This window comes from Emys orbicularis, chromosome 7 (assembly GCF_028017835.1).
Source record: "Emys orbicularis isolate rEmyOrb1 chromosome 7, rEmyOrb1.hap1, whole genome shotgun sequence".
NCBI classification, from domain to species: domain Eukaryota; kingdom Metazoa; phylum Chordata; order Testudines; family Emydidae; genus Emys; species Emys orbicularis.
Genome location: NC_088689.1, coordinates 35,913,124 through 35,935,364, shown reverse-complemented (window position 1 = coordinate 35,935,364; position 22,241 = coordinate 35,913,124). Strand labels below are relative to the sequence as shown.

Below are 22,241 nucleotides of genomic sequence, written 5' to 3'. Positions count from 1 at the left end.
AGTAGGTGCCCATATACTAGCTCAGAAACCACCTCTATGCTGGAGGTTATTCTTTAGAAAATTCAAACTAATTAATTGGCATGACAAGTTATACTAAAATGTTGCTAAAATGTAAAGGAAAAGAGACCTCAGCTCTTTATCAGAGGTAGATACAACACATTGTTTTGGTAGTATAATCTCATATACATTTCTCATTAAGTATCAGGTTGTTATATAGATTTCATGCTACGTCCACCATTATCCTCATGCACAGGTTTTTCATTGTTATTGTTTGAAGTCTTTGATCATTTCTCATAATTGATGAAATATCTCCTTCTTCCCTTCTATTTTAGACAATGGAGTAAAAAAATCTCTCTGCTTCAGTCTTTTCTGTTATGCTGATTACACAATCATTCCATTGGGTTTGTGTTTCCACTTCTTGTTAGTTATCATTGCTTATGTGTGGACAGCATACCTTATTACACATATCTGCGTTGTGAGGTATCTGTTATGGTTATGTGACCATCCTGCTTGTGGTTATTTTTACCTTTCTTCCCAGTGTCTCATATATCATGCTTTTAGGTTTTGGTCTAATGTTTTTAGCATCACTCTGTTAGGCTATGTCTACACAGCGTACTTTACAGCAGCACAGCTGTGCCGCTACAACTGTGTTGTTGTAAGGTATGCAGTGTAGCCGCTCTTTGCCGGCTGGAGCTCGCCTGCTGGCAAAATAAAACCACCCCCAAAGAAGGATGCTAGCTTTGTCAAAGGGAGCACATCTCCCACCGACAAAATGCTGTCCACACCGGTGCTTTTTGTCCTTAAAACTTTTGTGGGTCAGGGGTATGTTTTTTTCCACACTCCTGACCGACAAAAATTTTAACAACAAAAGGGTAGTGTAGACATAGCCTTAGTTGTAGGACTTGTGTAAGAAGGGTATGACAGACAGCAACTATGTCCCTGAATTTTTGGGGGGAGGAGTTGTGGCTGGTTTATAGGTGTTCACTGCTCATAGAGAACAGGTGGAGCCATAACCCATGCTGCAGACTGATTACTTACTCACCCTAACTGGAAATGACAACTCTGTTTCACACCAACTTTAAAAAATTGTTTTCCTTCTGTATTTTCATGAAAACAGAATTGCATCATAGGAAAGAGGTAGTTGTGAGTCTCGCTCTATTCTGGTGTTTAAGGGTACGTCTTCACTTACATCCGGGTCCGGATGTAAGCAATCGGTTTTCTGAGTTCGATTTATCGCGTCTGGTTAAGACGCGATAAATCGATCCCGGATCGATCCCGGAAGTGCCCCGGATCGATCCCGGAAGTGCTCGCCGTCGACGCTGGTACTCCAGCTCGGCGAGCGGAGTACGCAGCATCGACGGGGGAGCCTTCCTGCCGCGTCTGGACCGCGGTAACTTCGGACTAAGGTACTTCGAATTCAGCTACGTTATTAACGTAGCTGAATTTGCGTACCTTAGTCCGAAGTGGGGGGGTTAGTGTAGACCAGCCCTATGAGTACTGGCCTGGACTATAGGAGACAAATTCGAGTCCCTGCTCTGCTTGATTCAGTGCAAGGACATGAACCTAGGTCTCCCCCACATCCCAGCTAAGTATCCTAATCCTCCCACCTATACAGCCTCTGCCCAGGACCCAAAATGTTTCCAAATGAAAGTTTCATGGAAACTGATACACTTCTGTGAACATTTAAATAATCTTTGCCAAGACAGCATATTTTACCAAAACATTTCAACCAGCTGTACTCACTGCAGCTATTCCTAATATTACAGGGCTTAATACAAACTATCCGCCACATATGGTTCCTGCTTCTCCTACACCTGACGCAGCCCCCAGGACCACCACATTTGGTGATTGCTCTACTCCCTGAGCTCAGCTATCCTGCAGTTTTTCTTGTATAGCATTTGTTCCTCCTTGGAAACAACTTTCCACTGTAGCCAGTACCTGGGAAGATGCTGCACGCTCTAGCAGTTCTCACATTTCCAGTCTCTACATGGTGTTCCCAGCAACCAGGAGCAGCATCTGCATTCAAAGCAGGAACCAGTGGACACTGGTGACATCATCAGTATTTTCTACAGTTTTGAAGAACCATGCTCTCCTCCATACTGATGTTTGCTCCTGTCTCTTCTCCTTGGCCTCACTCCTCACCTACTCAGGCACCCTCTCCCACTTCCTTTAGCTTATCCCCACTCACTGTAACCCCCTAAACACCTCCCCCAAAATAAAAGGAACAGACATGTCATTTGCTACTATTGGATTGTTCACAGGGGCTAGGGTCCCATGTCCCTTCCCCAACGCTGGCCCGTCAGGTTACATCATATAGCCTTGGGGATAGGGACCATCTGGTCTGTGTGAGCAGCGCCTAGCACAGCGGAGCCCCCTTTCTTGACCGCTCCCTAACACTAGGGAAACAACATGAACGACAGAAGCAGCCTATAGCATCAGCACTGCATTGGCCGTACCTGGCCTTGCTCCCCTGGGGTGTGTGTGTGTGTACGCGCGCGGCGGGCAGGTGCCCATATATTACTACACCCACCCCTCCGTGGGGCAGCCAGGCTGCATGGGTCCAAGGTCCGGTTCTGCCCCAGCCGCACACCCCGGAGTAGTCGAGCTGCAGCCCCACTAACCAGCCCCCCAGCTCCTGCGCGGGAGAGGCGGGAGGCGCTGCGCTCCACCACAGGGAGAGGGGGGTGGAGCGCCGCAGGCAGAAAAGGGCCCCGACGAGCCCCACGTGACTCCACAGGCAGTAGCGCCGTGTCCGCGGTAGCGTGAACATATCCTTCCGCTTCCCTGTGGCCTGCTCACCGTTTGCTCCCCGGGACGAATCTCCCAACCTCTGTACGATCAGAGCGTTTCCCCGGGGTGCAGGAGAGCGCCGAGGAGCGGGCGGGGCAGCGGAAGGGAGGAACAGCGGTCGTGGCGGCAGCGGGACGCTGATGTGGCGGGACTATTTCTCCTTGGCGGCGGCGGAGGAGGCGGGGGGCGGGACAGTCCCCGTCTCTCCTCGGAAGCTGCAGCCATGATGGAAATTTGAGGCGCTCAGTGTCGCTCGGGCGCGGAGGAGGCCGGGGCCGATGAGAGCGGGCGGCCTGCAGCCCCGCACGCACCGCAGCGCCTGAGCCCGCGCAGACTCGCTTCTCCGTGCGAGCCGCCTTCGGACACGCCGTCTTCTCCTCACTCGAGGCAGGGAGCGCCCGCCCGCCCGGCTGCGCGGCCCCAACGCGCGGGCTGCGCCGCCGCCCCGGGCGGGGAGCGGAGAGGAGAGGAGCGGAGCGGGACGGGGGGGGCCCGACCCGCTGTCACCATTTCTGGGGCCCGGCGCGCTGGAGAGTTCCCCTCTCCGCCTCCATCGCCTCAAAGACGGCGGCGGCGGCGGCGGCACATTCAGGGACCTGGGCCGACTCTAAACCCTTCCGCCGCCGCCGCCGCCGCGGCTCCAGCGCCGCTCGGGGCAGCTGGGGAAGGAGGGGGCCGCCGCCGCCGCCGGGAGCAGCCGCTGCCGCCGCAGGGGGACGAAGGTTCGCTGCTTCCCCCGTCCCCAGCCGCCGCCTGCGGGCCTCGGGGAGAGCGGCAGAGGCAGGCCCTGTCCACGGTGCCATCTAGCAGTAGCAGCAGCCATTACCCGGCCGCCGTCCAGAGCCCAGCGGCCGCCGCTGCAGCAGCGGGGAGAGGGGAACCAGCCTCAACCAAGGCCAGGGCCGTCTGCATCCTGCAGAAGCCGTCGCCTCTGCCCTGCCTGTCCTCGCTGTTCCTGAGCAGCCCCCGGCTCCCAGACATGACCGCCATCATCAAAGAGATCGTCAGCAGGAACAAAAGGAGATACCAGGAGGATGGCTTCGACTTAGATTTGACCTGTATCCTTGCCCGGCCCACTCTGGCGTTTGGCTCGCCGTTCCCCTGGGAGCCGTGATCATCTCCCCAGCGACCTGTCGTGTTAATGCTGAGCAGGGATGCGTGTCTGTTCTCCCCTCCCCCTTCCACAGTGCTGCCATGTTCCTGACTGAATCTGCTGTGCTCCCCAGTGCAGCCAGAGCCCAGGCGGGCAGGCTGAGCGCTCGACCTAGGCCCTGCACCCAGGATAGAGATGAGATTAAAATGAAAATGAGTGTTGCACCTACAGCTATTGCATCAGGCCCTTACAGCAATTACCTAGTGTGCCTGCCTGTGTTATTTGTATAGCTAGGGTCGGCATAATTATTTCGAGCAAAATCAAATTAAAAAGTCAAATGTGTGGCTAGGTTTGTGCAGTTATTGTGATTGCAAGTTGGTCAGTTTTTAGCAACCGTATTACTTTGCTTTGTGAAAAATTGAGGCAGTCTGTTATAGAAAAAGCATATCCCAGGTTGACTGTTGTCTTCCTTCCAGTTGATTGAGGTAGGATTGGGCATGAACGTTACCTGCTCTATAGTTGTGTTTTAGGTTCTGTCATATATAGCTCAAAATAGAGATTGAGTACTTATTTGGTCCCTAATGATGGTGTCATGCAGATGATTGGGTATTATATTTAGCAAATGGTGATTGTAGAGATTAACACTGGTGCTCATTTGAAATTAAAGCATTCTAGTGTGGCCTGTATTGACATTTCTCTTTCTTAGGTGTCCTGTCCCATTTACAGTGATTTCATTGCTCATGTTCAGAATAGTGCCTCTTACCTTGATGTATGATTTAGTTCAAATATAAAATGTAATTGTCCTACTGTGCTGCATGTAGTGATGCCTTTTTCAATTGGTAACTCAACTACTTGAATCAGAGACATAATTTTAGTGGATGTGTAGCTTTGATTTGCTATTACCTGGGTCTTTGTGTAAATAGATACAAAATATGTACTGACTGTGAACAAATAAGTTCATGTTTGAATGTAAGAAAATGAAAAAAATATATAAGAAAATAACTATCCATATTAATTTAAAAATCAATCTCTTTTAAAAATACTAATTTGTCCATTCAGTGATACTTTATACTGGTAGATCTTGTGTGCATTAATGTACTTATGCCTATGTGTGAGGACATTTCACAAACGAAAATAGGGGATGAGGTTCTTTTTGTCAGCTGACTGTTATGTTTTGAATACATAGGACTCTGAGAAATGTCGTGTTTGGTGATATGTAATCTAACTCTATTAGGACTAACAAGTCAAACCATGAAGCATTAGAACTGCATAGTCCTTTGAACAGATGTAGTATAGTAGCAGCAGTGGACGGATGTTTGTCTTTGAATGTGTGTTGCAAAGTTAATAGAATATAAGGTTGTATTGTCATGTATTAAACTATCAGAATTAAGTTCTGTTATTTATCACATGCTATTAACTAAAAGTAGAATTTGCTATTGAAGTACCTTCAGTCAAGCACTAAAACTATCTTAAGTATTGAAAATGGTATTCATTTTCAGAAGGAGGTTCGAATTTAGAATGGGTTTACAGTAAAGTCAAGATAAGCTTATTGCTCTTCAGAATGTGAGCAGTATTGCATTACAGATAATAGATTTCTTCTGTATGGAGAGGGTGAAGTGTCTGTAGTACAGAATATGTACTGTTACATTGATTTGGGTCTCAGCCTAAAATTTTGAAGACTATTAAAAAACAAAATGTGTGATTCCCAGGAAGTGACCATTTAGATTTTTAAAACACTAGCTACTACTTAGTAAAGCATTTGTGTTTTTTGGTAAATATTTTTTATTCTGTTTTGGGAACATACTGATCAATTTGAGTTGCGATCATTTCAGACTTCCATTCTAAGTTCTTTCAACTTTTTATTTCTCTGTGATGTGGATAGTAATACAAACCTGGATTTTCAAGATATAGGTTAATATTATAAAACCTACAAGACTAATTCTTGCTCTAAAATAAAGCTTACAGACTTCAATTTTATTGCTATGCTAAATAGTGTACGTACTTATGACTTCTATAATGATAGTAAAAATGGAAAACCAATAGCAAGAAACCTAATTTCATACTTCTCAGTTTTAGGGTTGGTCCTTAAAACATTTTTTCTAAAATGTGTATGTCAAAAGGACGTACTATAACAAAACAGAACTTCCTTTTAACTATTCATCTGCTTATACTTATTTTTGGCTTCTTGGTAAGAAGATTCTTGAATTTTAGTTAATGATTTTCTCACTTATCCGGCTCAGGGTTTTGCATGATACATTCAGTATTGTTACAAAATGTGTCTACTTTGTACTTTACTGACTTAAAAAAAATTCATAAACCTATTTTTTTTTTTTTTTTTTTTTTAGGTTTACATTAGAGGTTTGTGAGAAGACAAACTAATTTGGACAGAGCCAACTTCTGGTTTAACTTGTTGAAGTTTATGGAAAGATTGGTTTTAGAAATAGTTCAGAATATTTCACGAAGGAGTTAGTATCAAAATAGTATGAAATGCTATTTTACATAAGGTTCTTATTCACTGTAGAAGATTCTGAACAGAAAATGAAGGAAGAAGGCTCCGTGTACTGAATGACAAAATATAATTGGATGTATTATAATACTAAACCTGATAAATTGGTGAGCATTTGATTTTTTTTATTAGGTTTGTGAAGGCTTCACAAGGAAGCCCTTTGACAAAGTTGTTAGTGGGGTAGTTAGTATAACTTTTGAGGTACTGGATAGGACTAAGTTGTTCTCTCTATATAACTTAATCATTCTTTATACATGTAATCTGCAAATTAATCTTAGTTGAGTTAACTTTTTTTGTGGGTAGAGAGATTGCTCATAACTTTGAGAAGGGAAGACTAGATTTTAAATGTAGCACAGAAGGAGGTGTATGAGCATATGATCTCAGGATTGTGTGTCAGCTTTTTGGATTTTGATTTTTCTTGTGTTTCTAATGTCAACAGTCAGGATGTCCTTTTTTTCTTTTAAAACTAACATATATTTACATAGCTTACACATTCCTGAACATACTTTACAGGCCATAAAAAGTCCTTTTCAACTACAAAATGTTCTTTTGGGGGTGAGTTGGAATTGTGTATGGGTAGTGGTCACATCCCAGGTTTAATACCAGAGATGTTTTTATATGTTGGTCTTATGTTATGTGATCAAAACATCATAAACTAATCACTTAACAAGTGTCATACGATAAAATCAGTTTAAATTATTCATGCAGAAAGAAGATTCTAACTTGATTACACTGATTTTTACACATTACACAGGTTGAACTGCTAAACAAAGTTCTTATATGTCAAACTTCAACATGCACCATTTGTGGAAGTTTTTACTTGGAATAGCGGTGGAAAGGGATGTCTTCAACATTCTATCCATTCATTTAAAAAAAGTTAAAAGTAATATCAAATATTTTTACCTGCCTCTGATTCCTTCTACCATATTTATCTCTACTTCAGCTTGAACAGTTTTAAGTATAGTTTGTGAAATAGTAGGTGGGGGGCAAGGGGCAAATATAACTTTTTTATATTACTGGTTTCCCTTTAACATACAGTGTTTTAGATGTAGTCTGTAGAAAGTTACTTAAATCTTTTGTGGAGCTTTCAGTCAGTTAAGAAGTCTTAAAAAAAATATATATATAGTTGGTTGATACCTATATTATATACCAGTTCACAGCTTCAGTCAGGCAAATTATGATCACTGCATTTTAAAATGTTAATTTCACACCAATGTTCCATCCTGCATTGAGATCAGCTAGCAAGGACACCTGTACTAATCTTGAAGCAGGACTAGGACCCCAGTTGTGTGCATAGTGACTTTTATCCATATTAATGTCAATGAACTCCTATAAAAGTTCTTACTATTATTACATTTAAAAATAATTGTGCATATATTGGTTATTTAAATCAAAATTCTGAGCAGAAGTTTCACAGTGTAATTAACTAAATTTTCCCTGTTAATACTACTGTCAGAGCATTGTGCATTTTTGAATGAAATCTTAAAATGATCATATAACTTCACCATAAATTATTGCTTCTTGATTTTAGGAAAATAAATCCGAAGTAATGGTGTGATGTCTTAATTATCGAATATTTAAAAATCTAATATTCCATTTAAATTAGAACCAATATTTGAGGTTGAATATCTAATTAAATGCAATCTTTATAATTGAGGCACAATATAGTGATTCTTATTAAATATTTTGTAATGGAAGCTTTTAATTGATATAAAGATACTAAAATCCACTATATTATTCATGACTCTTAAGTGTACTAGTAAATCATTGCATTTACTAAATTTACTGGTGAGAAAATATTCCTGTGTTTAGGTATGCGTTATGTTGCTTAGCAATATTAAAAGCTTGACAGGTTCAAATTGCTCTTGGAGAATTGTCTAGGAAGTTGCATTTTGATCATGAAAAATTAGTTTCAGTATCACTGTGAATTATTCGTATATCCTCTTGTAGTATTGTACCTAATAGCTATTATTTTTAAATGTGCACCAGAAGAGTGCTGGGTCACGAGCCTGGGGCTCAAGAAACCCAGCTTCAATTTCCTGGTCCACTGCTAACTTCTTGAGTAAACTTTGGGCAAATCACTGCCTTATTTTCTCCATCTGTAAAATGTGTTAATAGTACTTCCCTACTTCACAGTAGTGTGTGTTCAGGATAAAAAGATTTTGACATGTCCAGGTACTGTGATACCATATAAGTACCTAAGATAGAAAACCAGGTGCTGTTAGATGTAGAGATTTGTGCTTTTTAAAAAATAAAAAAAACCCACAAAAACCCACTGATTAGGTGAGCCCTTATCTTTTTGTGAGGAAGATTATTTAACTTTGCCACTTTTGTATTATGTATTTATGGATAGCACTGTTTTGGTAACTAAAGCCCATACAAAATATGTATTTCAGTAATTGCTTTTGCAAAAAATGCACTTTTGAGCTCAGCATTTTTGTGCTGTATTAGAAGGGAGACTTAGTGTATTTTCATTCAAATTTGAGCTTGGCTCTTAGTATTTTCCTGTTCTATAAATAGTATGATAGTGCCAACTTCACGTGGAACTGCTTGATTTCTGCATTGTCTAACGATTTTAGTCAGTGTGCAGCTTTTCTGAAGACTGCACAAGCTAAACATAAAGTTAAAAATTAACAAATTACCTGTGTACACTTTTAAGTGGACAGAAGCTGCCAACTCTTCTTCCATGTGTTCACTTGTAGCTACTAGTCAAGTGATGGCTAGATGTTCTGTTTGAATTCTTCTGTTCAAGTATGAGAGAAATGAATACAGAAAAATAGTGGATAACTTGTAAATGTCTGAAAAATGAATAGTGATTTTTTTTAAAGAAATAGCTAGTAAAATTAATTGTCTTTAGTGAAATTGTATGCTGGACAAGTAGTTCTGGAATATGTAATGGATTTGTCTAATCTTGTATTAAAATAGGTACTGCCCTGTAATGTGTAAAATGTTGCAGGGTTTATAGAGCAAATGTATACTAAAATTGAAATTTGGTTTAAACAGTCTAAGGAAACTTAAGTTCAAGACTGCAACTATGTTAACCAAACATTAATATAATTATTGGAGATATCCTATCTCCTAGAACTGGAAGGGACCTTGAAAGGTCATCGAGTCCAGCCCCCTGCCTTCACTAGCAGGACCAAGTACTGATATTGCCCCAGATCCCTAAGTGGCCCCCTCAAGGATTGAACTCTCAACCCTGGGTTTAGCAGGCCAATGCTCAAACCATTGAGCTATTTTGTAGTGCTCTGTACAAAATTATGAATTCCCGGGAGATATCTGCAATACCATTTGAGCTGTACAACTAGCTGTCTTAATTCTGACTCTTCTTGCTTTTGAAAGGTTATTAAAACCATATTACTTTACAATGGAATTTTCAGAAGTGCCGACTTTTGGTGTTTGATCACTTACTTCAGTGGGAGTGCAGTCAGGCCAATGCTGAGCACTTTCGAAAATCCCACCCTTTAAGCCTTTGTTTTAAGGTAATATGTCAATGGGTGGGTTAAACTTCAGCCTTTGAGAGTGTTGTCATCTTTATGCATGTGTACCCTATTTAGCAATTTGTGGCCATCACACTAATGTCCGAACATTAAGCCTTAGTTCTGTCCTTAGATAGTCGCATGTAACTACTTTTGTTAACTTCAAAGAGTATATTACCCATGTGTCTCTGGGAAGAATATAGTCCTGTATATGGAGCTTGTGAAACATTTGGGCTGGTTAGTATTGCTGCAGCATGGCATATATAGAAATACGAGTGAGGTCTCTTCATATCTGTTGATTGTTGACTAATAGCTCTCTTAGGCCAGGTCTACACTACCGCGGTAGTTCGACGGCTGGCAATCGAAGTTCCGGGTTCGATTTATCGCGTCTGGTCTGGACGTGATAAATCGATCCCGGAAGCGCTCGCCGTCGACTGCGGTACTCCAGCTCGGCGAGAGGAGTACCGCGGAGTCGACGGGGAGCCTGCCTGCCGCGTGTGGCCCGCGTCTGAACCGCGGTAAGTTCGAACTAAGGTATGTCGACTTCAGCTACGTTATTCACGTAGCTGAAGTTGCGTACCTTAGTTCGAATTTGGGGGTTAGTGTAGACCAGGCCTTAGTAAAGATTTTTTTTTTTTTTTTTTGTCATTGCATAGTTGGTTATTCTCAATACACTTAATGATTATATAGTAACTCTATTGAACGTTTCCAAAGTGTAATGTTTGCTGTGTGGGTAGCAGTTACTTTATTTAGAAAAACTTGGTAGTTTTTATTATGTGTTAAATAATTTTCAGAAGCACCTAAGTACCTTTGATTTATGCCAGAGGAAGGCACAATTACATGTGTGTTTTTGTATTATCTTGATCTGTTGCAATTTGAGTACAGAAATTCCTTTTATCTTGATGAGAATATACTAATTTATGGAAGTGGCCTATGTGACTTAATGTAGCACAGTAATTCGTTACTTAAAGTCGTCCCGGTTAACATTGTTTCGTTATTAGGTTGCTGATCTATTAGAGAACATACTCGTTTAAAGTCGCACAATGTTCCGTTATAAGGTTGTTCGGCTCGCCCCATTCTGCCCGCCCAACGCTCCTGTCGTGGAGTAGGCTCGGGGGCTTGCCCGCTTCCTGGCTGGAATGCCAGGCGGGCGGGGTGGGGCAAGCCCCTGCGCCCCATCTGGAACACCGGGTGGGCGGAACAAGCCCCCGAACCTGCTCCCCAGCTGGAACGCTGGGTGGAGCGGGGCAAGCCCCCACGCCGTGACCCCGCTCCCCGGCAGGAGTGCCAGGCAGGCAGTGCAGAGCAAAACCCCGTGCCCCGACCCCACTACTCCCCTGCCTCAACCAAGCTTCACAATCATCTTTGGTGAGTACAGTATTAAATTGTTTAAAATTATTTAAAACATATACTGTATATGTATATAATGTCTTTTGTCTGGCGAAAAAAATTCCCTGGAACCCAACCCCCCCATTTACATTAATTCTTATGGCGAAATTGGATTCACTTAAAGTAGCATTTTTCAGGAACATAACTACAATGTTAAGCGAGCAGTTAGTGTATTTCAGGAAGCAAAAAATATTTGAAAAAGGAAAATTTTCAGTATGTGAGCTAACACCATACAGAATATATTGCCCTTCAAAACACGATAAATTAATATTATTCTTAGGCAGGACTTTTGTATATGAAGTTTCTGCCTAGAATGTAATTTTTGTTTGGTACATATTGCTGAACTTAGTCTTTATAATGAAATGACAGAATTTGCCTGAGTCAGTGTTGTCAGGCACCACGTTAATGCAGCACAAAAAAAGTGAAATTAAACAACCTGCCAATAAATCTAAAGTTAGTATTTTTAGTTCCTTTGCACTATGTGTAAAGTTACCACATAAGAAATTTTAGCAGTAATAGACTGTATCCCCGACCAATGCAAGCCATAAAAAGCAAGGGAATAACAGGTGTGGTTTTTTGTGTGTTTTTTTTTAAACACCTTATGAACACCCCTTCGTTCTCAGTTTATTGTGTGGTGATTGCTCAGATTTCTAACCTGGTTTATTGGTTATATATATATTTGTCTTGGTATTCTGTTGGGGTTTCTTTTGTAATTACATTTTGTGTAATTCTGTACATGGTTTTTATCCGTGTGTGTAAATGATACAATAACTAATTGCAAATAGTGGCTGGAAGATGTTTTTCTGTAATGTTTAGGAAGTGATGAAGGGGTGGTCCGTTAACTCTAATTTGGTAGTTATACATAGAAATTGCAGAATTGAAATCTGAGTGTGTATGCAAGTAGAATGAAGTTTTTACATTAGTCTTTGAGGGTTAGGGTAGAGATTGTGCAAGAGTGATAGTTGAGATCAAGAAGAGGAACTAGTAAATAGAGAGTAGCAGGGATGTTGAATGACTGACTTAATTATTTCCTTGGTTTTCATGGTGTGTGTTGGTGGGATATGCAGTGTAGAAAAAACCTCAGATTCACTTTTTCTGTGTGTGGAATTTTCCATAGTTTTTAATCTCTGTATATCAGTATGGGTATTCATGTAGTTTGGCATCAACATTAATACGTATTATATTAAAAAAACATAAATGACAGGATTAAGGTTGCTTTTTCCTGTGCAGTCTTAATTCTGGACCTTTGTATATATGCATTACTCTAGTTCTGCCTAATATCACATATGAAGTCCTGAGGTAGAGCCAGCAATAGAACCCATTTCTCCTGGGTTTTAAGGCTTGTCTGTGCCCTGGTCTACACTAGGAAATTAGGTCAATATAACTACATCACTCGGGGTGTGAAAAGTCTACAACCCTGAGCTACTCAGATAAAATGACCGCCTTCTCTCTCTCTCCCTCCTCCCCCGATGTAAACAGCACTAGGTTGATGGGAGAATTCTCCTGTTGACCTAGCTACCACCTCTTGGGAAGGTGGAGTACCTAAGTCAATAGGAGAAGGCCTCCTCTCATTGGCATAGGTAGCATCTTCACTGAAGTGCTGCAGTGTTTTAAGTGTAGATGAACCCTACAATTGAAGTTACTTCAGAATAGCTATTCTGCAATAACTCCATGTGTAGGCACACTTTTATTTGGCAATAAGAGTGCCTTGTTCTGGTTTAGCTTAATCTGATTTGGTAGTGGATTCAGGAATAGTTTCTGTGCTTTAAATTCACACTGTACCTTAATCTGTATTAATTTCTAAGACCTTCCTTAGTTGATTGTAACATAAATTAACACTGTTTCTGTTCTTGCAACAGTCTGCTTCCTTCACTGCCCATCCTATGAAGTCAGTGGACGAGGTTCAGTAGGAAAAAAGTACATGATCATGCAATTAAACATTATCAGAATGCGTATATGCAGGGGATTTGAATAAAGGTCGCGTGGACAGTTTTTAATGTAGGGTAGTCCTGTGACTCAAATGGTAGAAATCTGTGCTGGGATGCGGAAGTGCAGTGTTCAGACCCTACTAATGTATGATGGGGGGAGGGTATAATTTTTTCATATTTCCTTTAAAACAAAAACAAAAAATCTAGGAAATCGCATGTGAAAACTGTTAAAAGAAAGTTATTTAGGTTTCAAAGTAAAGTGCAGAAAAGTTAAATACCAGAGTGATGGCTGCCCATGCAATCTTAATTCTGCTCTCTTGAACATATGCAGTACAGTACAGTTTTTAGTTACAGGGTCGCATTTTTTTTTCTTGCCAAGATCCCTGCATCATTCAGTACACTAGATGGATGCATAAAGTTGCAGAGAATTGTAAATCCTGCATTTCCTAAATTGAGTGCTTGATTTAGCAGCTAACATACAGTTTTTGATCTAATATTACAAAAACACCTCTACCCCAATATAACGCACCCCGATATAACACGAATTCGGATATAATGCGGTAAAGCAGTGCTCCGGGGGGGGGGCTGCACACTCCGGCGGATCAAAGCAAGTTTGGTTTCACCCATAACAAGGTAAGATTTTTTTTTTTTTTTTTTTTTTTTTTTTTTTTTTTTTTTTTTTTGGCTCCTGAGGGACAGCGTTATATCGGGGTAGAGGTGTATATCAAAAATAATAGCAGTCACTAGACTTCATTAGAATAAAACAAGTGTATTCCACCCCCAATCTGGTATTGAAGATTGCTTTGCATTCCTGCTTTTGTCTCTGTATTAATGATCTCCCAGAGGAAGTTATGGTTGAGGATGTTAATAGTAGAAAATTCTTGTAAACCCCTAAATTAGATTTCACAAAACTTTCATACAAAATGTCTTTGTTCTCCAGGCTGATATGCTTTTGTATTTTTCCCTATTTATGAAAGTTTTGGATATCTCTTGGGACTTCTATAAAATTCTGTATTCTAGTCCTTGCCAAGAACAGTGATGCAAAGTGTGGATACATTAACTTGAAAGCAGCTATCAGAAAGATGCAACTCTCTAGCCTAGAAATTCTTTTTGGCTAAGAAGGAATACAATGTTGTAGCTCACTCTTAGCTGTGCTGGTCTTGCAGGCTAAAATGAGTAAAGAGTAGAAGAACATACTGTTTTTGAATATGAGGTGAAGAGATTCACATTCTTGACTGTACATATGCGCTCTGTCTTTGCCAGAAACGTCTACGCAGACTTTGTTGGGGCCACATGCATGTTTCCTTGTGGAACTGAACACTTGTACCTGAAGTTACATATCCTTCTAGCTGCTTTTGTTAGCTGGTTTCCTTGTTGAACTATATTTTCCTATAGTTTGAATAGTGTAGTCATGCTGTTGCTTGGTTTGTTAGACCCTTTTTATTTTAATTTCTTATTGCTTATTTCTCTTGGTGGTGAGAGAATCGCATTCACATTCTGTAATATCAGCAACCACTTCTTAAGGAATTTATCAGCTTTCCAGAGGAACTCATGCCATCTTTTTCGTTATCCAAATTTTTTGTGTTCATGAATCTAGGAAGCATGTTACAATTAGAAATCCAGCACACCTTTTTCTTCAAACTCTTTCTCAAGCATCTCTTCTGGAGTAAATCTGACCGCTATGCATGGTTTCCCACATTACTATAAAATAGAACTTGCTTAGAGCCTTTGTACTCCAATTAGACATTTTTATTGTTTACATGAAGTTTTGTAAATAGAGGGTTTTCTCCCATGCGCATAGTATAGATAAACAGAATTGCTTACTGTGCTTAAATTACATGCTACAAGTTTCAGTTTAAAATATAAAAAGGATTTAAACTGAAAACATCAGACATTAAAAGGTTAAAATGTTACTCCTAAATTGCAAAATTGTCCTATCAATAAACCACATCTGAGACTCTCTCTTCTTGTTCTTTAAGTCACAGATGGCAGAGCTGGCAAAGTGCAGCTGGTTGGCTACAAGGAATCCTCCTTTACTCTCTGAAGAACTTTCTTCCTGTTCATTTCCTTTCTACTATCTGACTATCCAGAGTCGCTGAAAAATAGCAAGCTGATTATGTGTCCCAGACCAACTAAGGGGAATGCAGCCTGTATCTAAATAGGGAATGTGTGTACAGGATAGTACTGCCAACTGGCAAATGTCATGTGTGCCAACAGGCTTCTGTAGATGCATGCCCAGTGCAGCTCAGTGCATTTTTTATTAGGAACAGCCAAAAAAACTACACACACATTCGTTGGCTCTTGAGGTACGGCCAAACTTCTTTAAATCTGCTTCAGAGAATGCTTGTGGATGTCACTTTAGGGGTGAATCCTGTCCCCCATCTGTCACTGCTCTTGAATCAGTAGGATTTAGTGGTGCAGAGGTTGAGATAAAATTTTGGTAGCTCATGTAGAGGATTTGCACACTTTGTGTACCATTGAGGTCCAGCTATGCAACACTATGCACCTCATACAGCTAGGATTTGGCGGTAGTCATGGAATCCAATGTCCATTTCCTTTACACAGTGGAGCAAAAGAGACATTGAGACTATTCCAGCAAATGAGGAATGATGACTCTGCTGCTGTGGAGAGGTGGCATGGGGATTGATCCCAGCGCACACTTAATTTGCTTAGGATATGCACTCTGCCTAAGATTTGGGTCTTTGGCAGATTATAGTTCTAGTTTCAGACTGTCTGCAGACTCAGGAAGACAGCACAGCATTGATTACACCAGTTTCATATTTGAAAAGTTTGAAATCATGAAGGCTAAAAATGTAATTTTTTTTTTTCTATATAGAAGTTTAAGATCTGTAGGACTGGGTGATGGCTTTCACTTGTCAGGAAGTTGCCTACTCTCCATTGGTGATTTGCCTGGTGGATATGTCAAGACCTGTATCTATCTTAGGGTATTTCTGCACAGCAGCTGGGAGGTGTAATTCCCAATATGGGTAGACATACCCATGTTGGCACTTCTCAAGCTAATGCCTAAAAATAGCAGTGTGGCAGCAACAGCACAGGCGGCAACTCTGGCACCTCCCCTGTGTTACATGCTTGGGCAGTAAGCCAGTGCCACTGCCTGTGCCAGTGTGGCCATACCAGTATTTTTAGGTGCTAGCTTGAGCAGAACTAGCACTTTCCACACTGGGAATTACACTTCTCAGCTGCTGTGTAGACATACCTTTGGTTACTTCTAAAGAATGTGCTGTGTGTGTGTGTGTGTATAGAGAGAGAGAGAGAGAGACTGAACAAAACTTATGAATCTAGAAAGAATGATGGCTTTTCTTTCTGTTACCCCATATTCGAAGGAGCATGTGGTGGTGGTAGACTTTAAAAAAAAAAAAAAAGAAGTAATTGTCAATTTACAAAATGTCCATACACAGAAAATCCTCTATTTAGGAAGTAAACTTTCTATGGGCTCTCTAGTATGGTTTTTAAATACCATGCAGAACTTGCCATTTGGTTGCCACTTGTTGCATAGGTAATTGTTATTACCTGTGAAAGAAAATGTTTAAAAGTGTATTTTGTATAAAAATCATACACCATATAATTCTTTAGGTAATCTAATGATTTAAAGCTCTAATTTTGTTGATTTAAAAGAGAATGTTCTCTATTTGACAAGTAAGGTTTTAGTTGTGTATGTGTTTGCAACTCTCTTGGGAATGGATTTAAGAGCATCTTAATTATTGGAAAATATTTCAGGGTAACTTATTAGGCCTACTTCCATTATTTACTGTTCCATAACAGATGAAGTTACTGAATAGAATTCTTACGTTTTTTCTGATTTATAGTAAAACACTGGCTCACCCTAAATGGAACTGCTTAAACAAATGTATTAAAATACTTGAAAGAAAAAAAAAATTATACTGCATGCCCTTTAATTGTTGACTTATACTCAAATGTAACTACAAAGGAAAACAAGACCACTTTTTAAATTAATTACAACTTCTCCTAATTGTTACGTTATTTACAGTTTGTTCCTCTAGTAATAGCACAAATCTCAACTTTTTAAAAATGAAAAAAATTCTTTTCATTTTGGGAATTATTTCAGGGTTATGGAATAAAGAAATCTATTTACTGTCAAATCCAGAAATACAGTTATAAAAGAGCACGCTGTGATATACAAGTAATTCACTTGTATGTTTCTTTTTCACACTTTATCTTCTGTTTGTCTTACTATCAGGGAAGCATCACTTTTTCATCGTAATATTTGCTATTATTACCAGTGTAATTCTATTGTACTGTGTTCAAAAATTTATTGCAATTAATCACAGTTTCAATTGCATTGTTAAACAATAATAGAATACCGTGTATTTAAATATTTTTGGAGGTTTTCTATATTTTTATACAGGGCCTGGGAGACCGGGCTCCAGCCTCCCTCGGAGTGCAGGGCTCCAACCTTCCTCCCTCCCCTGCTGTTGGCAGAGCTGGGGCTTCAGCCTCTGCTGCCCGCAGAGCTCCTGAGCTGGGGCTGCCACTGCTGCCTCCCTCCCCAGCCAGAGGTATGCAGTTAACATGTTAAAAAAATTAATGCATTAATTTTGTTTTCAGTTAATCGCAGGCGTTAACTGTGATTAATTGACAGCCCTGGTAAATACAATTGTCAGAGCTGAATTCCTTCCTTTTGTAAGTTTGTCAGTGCTAACGTTAGGGAAATACTTTACTCTTAAAATCTTTATCAGGTAGCAGATTAGGAGAATCTTTGTTTGACTAGAGAAGATTTTATTGATGTCTTTGAAACTTAACTTGAGGCATACACTACTACTTTTTCTTTCCAAGGTATCCTGATGTTAAGTAGCCAGTGTTGAATTGGCAATGAGAAGAAAAAGCTATGAAAATGTTAGTGTTTAATAAAGCAGTAAACTATCAATATTGATGTAAGTCCTGATTCTGCAAACAGCTGCACCAGAAGGGATTTCTGTTCTCCTGCTGAGTTCCATTGAAACACGAAACAGTGCACTGGGGCCTTTGTTGGCACAAAAAATGAATGTTAAAACCAACATGAGCAAAACCATATGTGGTATAAAGGGAAAAAATGCTTTAAATAGGAATAGGGGTTTGAATTTTAATTTAAATAGGTTTGACTTTGATAATTTATTTGGCTCTGTCTGATTTAAATCCAGTGTAAACTACCAATTCATGAATAATGTAGGTGAGTTGGACAGAATCTCCAGGTGTTGGAGAGGTAGCTCGAGATGAAAACAAGAAGATTCAAATACTGCTGTGGTCAGTTTGGATTCTGTCTTACCACTCGGAGCCACACACAGAGAGTCATGCAAATTTGTTGGAAAATCAGTCCTGACACCAGGATTTTTAACTGCGCATGACAATATGGTGTGTCTCCTCTCTTCTCTCCTCTTCCCCCCGCCTCCCATTGCATGTGTGTTTTCTTTGGGGTTTTTGTTTGGGGGGGGGGGAGGGGAAGGGGAGAGGAGTGGAAGTCTGGCACATGGTCCAAAACCAGAATTTCACTAAAAGCTATCTTCAGAATAACTTCAGTTATTGGTTTAAGGCAGATGTGGGCAAACTACAGCCCGCGGGCCACATCGGGCCCGTGGGACAGTCCTGCCCGGCCCCTGAGCTCCTGGTCCGGGAGGCTAGCCCTGGGCCCCTCCCCTGCTGTTCCCTCTCCCCTGCAGCCATGATAAGGGGCAAGAGGTCCTGGGGGGCAGTCAGGGCACAGGGAGCTGGGCCCGGTTGGATGGGGCGGAGGTTCTGCCGGGGACGGTCAGGGGATGGGGAACAGTGGGGTTAGATGGGGGCGAGGCCAGGCTGTTTGGGGAGGCACAGCCTTCCCTACCCAGCCCTCCATACAGTTTCGCACCCCGATGTGGCCCTCGGACCAAAAAGTTTGCCCACACCTGGTTTAAGGTGTATTATTTGCCTTCACGTTTGTAGCTAAATAAAGTTACCCATTTTTTTTCTTCTCCATTCTATCTGAAAAATAAAATCTAGCTCACAATTAATCTTGAGGCTCCAGTAATTTTGCTTTGCAAAATGGTAACCCTTTTTTTTTTTTTTTTTTAATAAATACATTTAAACTCAGTTTAGGCCTTGAACTTAGAATCTCACTGCAGCCAACAGTTTTTTTTTTTTTTTTTAGAAAAACTTTTTTTCTTTTTTCTTGAGGGTAAGAGTATGGAGTGTATATGGTGGGTTCAGGAGAGATTTTAAAAATTTTAAAACTAATATAAAAAAATTATACAATTTATCAGTGCATACAATTTAACTGTTATGTTTCATCTTATTGAGACTCCTTTTCAAAGGCATAGGTGGCTTCATTTACTATAAGCAAGTGCATGAATTTTTGTCTCTGTACTATTGCCATATTACTTCAGAATAGTCTATTGTAATATGAGGATGCATTTGTCCAAAGTTATTTGACAGTAAGTTTGACCAGGTTTATTTAGTTCTACTTGTCATGTTAAATAATTGGCTTCTTTAGCATGATTTTTTTCTTTTAGAGGCATTTCCAGAAATAATAATAATCAGTATTTGAAATGTGTAAAAGCTAAGTTTCTACATCTTTAGATTCATGGTTTCTCTTTTCAGTTTCTTGAGAGCTTCAGAATTAAAATGGTACTTGGATTTCAATGAATTTCACTAATTCCAAGATTTCTAGGTTTATCATTAAATCACTTTGGCATGGAAATCTGGCATGGATTCCCTACGGTGCTGTGGTTGGAAAAGTGTCTAAGCAGTTGAGTATAACTGAAGTTTTAGTAAAATCTGTGATCAGTAATACTCTGCTTATTATGGGCAAGATTCAAATACACCGGACCCTCGCTAGAACGTGCGTCTATATAGTGCGAATTCGCTTATAACGTCGTTGCGGCCATGGATCCCAAATGTAATTACTTTCATTGGATTTCATGTTAACGTGTTCCCCACTATAACATGGTCCCCGCGTTAACGCAGTACCGTGCATGGATCCCAAATCCTACGTTCTAGCGAGGGTCTGCTGTACTTACGTTACTCCACAAGTAACTCGCTTCGCTTCCATGGAGTTAAGTGCATAGTGAAGTATGTTCAGTGTGAATAAAGATGATGGAATTCAGCCTAGAAATGAAAAACTCTGATGAAACTTTTAACTTCAGTCAGCCATCTCTGCTGTTTAAAAATTGGGTAGTGGGACATACAGTCCATATTCTTAAAATAAAGGAGTGTTAGATTTGGCCATAGTTGTTAATGTAAACATCTATAAGGGGTGGGCAAACTTTTTGGCCCGAGGGCCACATCTGGGTGGGGAAATTGCATGCAGGGCCATGAATGTAGGGTTGGGGCAGGGGGTTGGGGTGTGGGAGGGGGTGCAGGAAGGGGCTCAGGGCAAGGGGTTCGGGTGCAGAAGTGGTGCAGAGTGCAGGAGGGGGCTCAGGGTAGGGGTGCAGGGTGTGGCAGGAGGCTCAGGGCAGGGGTTCGGGGTGCAGGCTCTGGCCCAGCGCTGCTTACCTTGAGTGGCTCCGGGGTGGCAGTGGGGCAAAGACAGGCTCCCTGCCTGCCCTAGCCCCGCGCCACTCCTGGAAGCGGCTGGCACCACATCCCTGCGGCCCCTGGGGGAGAGAGGGCAGATGGCTCCGTGCGTTGCCCTTGCCTGTGGGTACCTCCCCCGAAGCTCCCATTGGCCGCGGTTCTCCGTTCCCGGCCAATGGGAGCTGCGGGAGGCGGTGCCTGCAGGCGAGGGCAGCGCACGGAGCCCTCCGCTGGCCATCCCGCGGGCTGGATCCAAAGCCCTGACGGGCTGAATCTAGCCCGCAGGCTATAGTTTGCCCACCCCTGATCTATAACTATCTTGGATACTGAAGAAACTTGTACTGCTTGAAAACTGACAGGTTGACCTCACCGCATGGGAGGGTTTTTTAAGTAATGGTGTAGGAAAGTAGGGGCAGAGTTTGTGTAAACCAGAAATCTGTAAACGAACTAGTCCAGGTTACAACTCTTTCACGTCTGTACCTTTGTCTGACCATGTATGCTGTTTGAAACAATATATCCATTAGCTTGCACATTTTAAATATCATAATTGCTTGGATGCTTTGTTTGGTCTGTCCTCTTTATGGCCTATAATTAAGGCTGCGAGTCTGTCACAGGTCACGGAAGTCACGGATTCTGTGACTTTCTGTAACCTCCATGACTTCTGCAGCCGCTGGAAATGGCTCAGGGGCTGCCTGACTCAGGCAGACCCTGGGCCAGCAGCAGCAGCAGTTCGGGTGTGGGGGAGGGGGCTCTGGGCTAGGGACAGGAGGTTGGGGAGTGCGGGTTGAAGGCGCTTACCTTGGGGTGGGAGGCTCCTTGGCTCCAACTGGCATGGCCCCCCTGCAGCTCCTAGGTGGTGGAGGGGCGGAGGGTCTCTGCGCTGCCTGCACTCGTAGGCCTCGCCCCTGGAGCTCCCATTGGCTGCAGTTCCCGGCCAATGGGAGCTGCAGCAGCCAGCGCTTGTGGCGGGAGCAGTGGAGCCCTTGCCCTGGCCCCCTGCGTCTGCCACCTATGAGCTGCAGGGAGGCAGAGCCGGATAGGAAGCCTCACCAACCTCCCTCCCCCCAGCACCAGTGGGGGTCCGGGGCCACCTCCCCCAGTACCTGCAGTGCCCCCGGACCGTGCCCCCCACCCAAGTTTTAGTCAGGGCAGGTATTTTTAGTAAAAGTCATGGACGGGTCACGGGCCTGTGAATTTTTGTTTATGGCCCGTGACCCGTCCATGACTTTTACTAAACGTACCCGTAACTAAAACATAGCCTTACCTATAATCTATTGTTTCATCTGCAGATTACTCCATGTAGAAATCCTGGAAAGTAGTTGCATAGATTGAGAGAACGATAGTTTTCATTGTTTTGGATATTTTTCCGTCTTGAGAATAATGGCATCATGATTGTGTGAATAAATATTCTCAAATGTGTTTTGGAGTAGCAAAAACTAGATTTTTTTTTTTTTTTTAAACGGGTGAATTAGTTTGCAAACTATCTGAAGTGTGGTTGAGTTAGGGGGAAATTACTGATTAAATACAGTGTTTATTCCCAATTGTAGATG

The 22,241-nt window shown here is 41.8% G+C and overlaps 1 protein-coding gene across 1 annotated transcript in view; it reads left to right on the top strand.

The window, feature by feature from the left end:
* Positions 1–3,689: 3,689 nt before the first annotated feature.
* The window catches only part of PTEN (phosphatase and tensin homolog), a 102,074-nt gene continuing 83,522 nt past the window's right edge, over positions 3,690–22,241 (top strand). Inside the window, exon 1 of the mRNA XM_065407616.1 lies at positions 3,690–3,848. Coding sequence (XP_065263688.1) covers positions 3,770–3,848 — 79 coding nt within the window. The 5' untranslated portion in view covers positions 3,690–3,769. The remainder of the gene's footprint in view (positions 3,849–22,241) is intronic.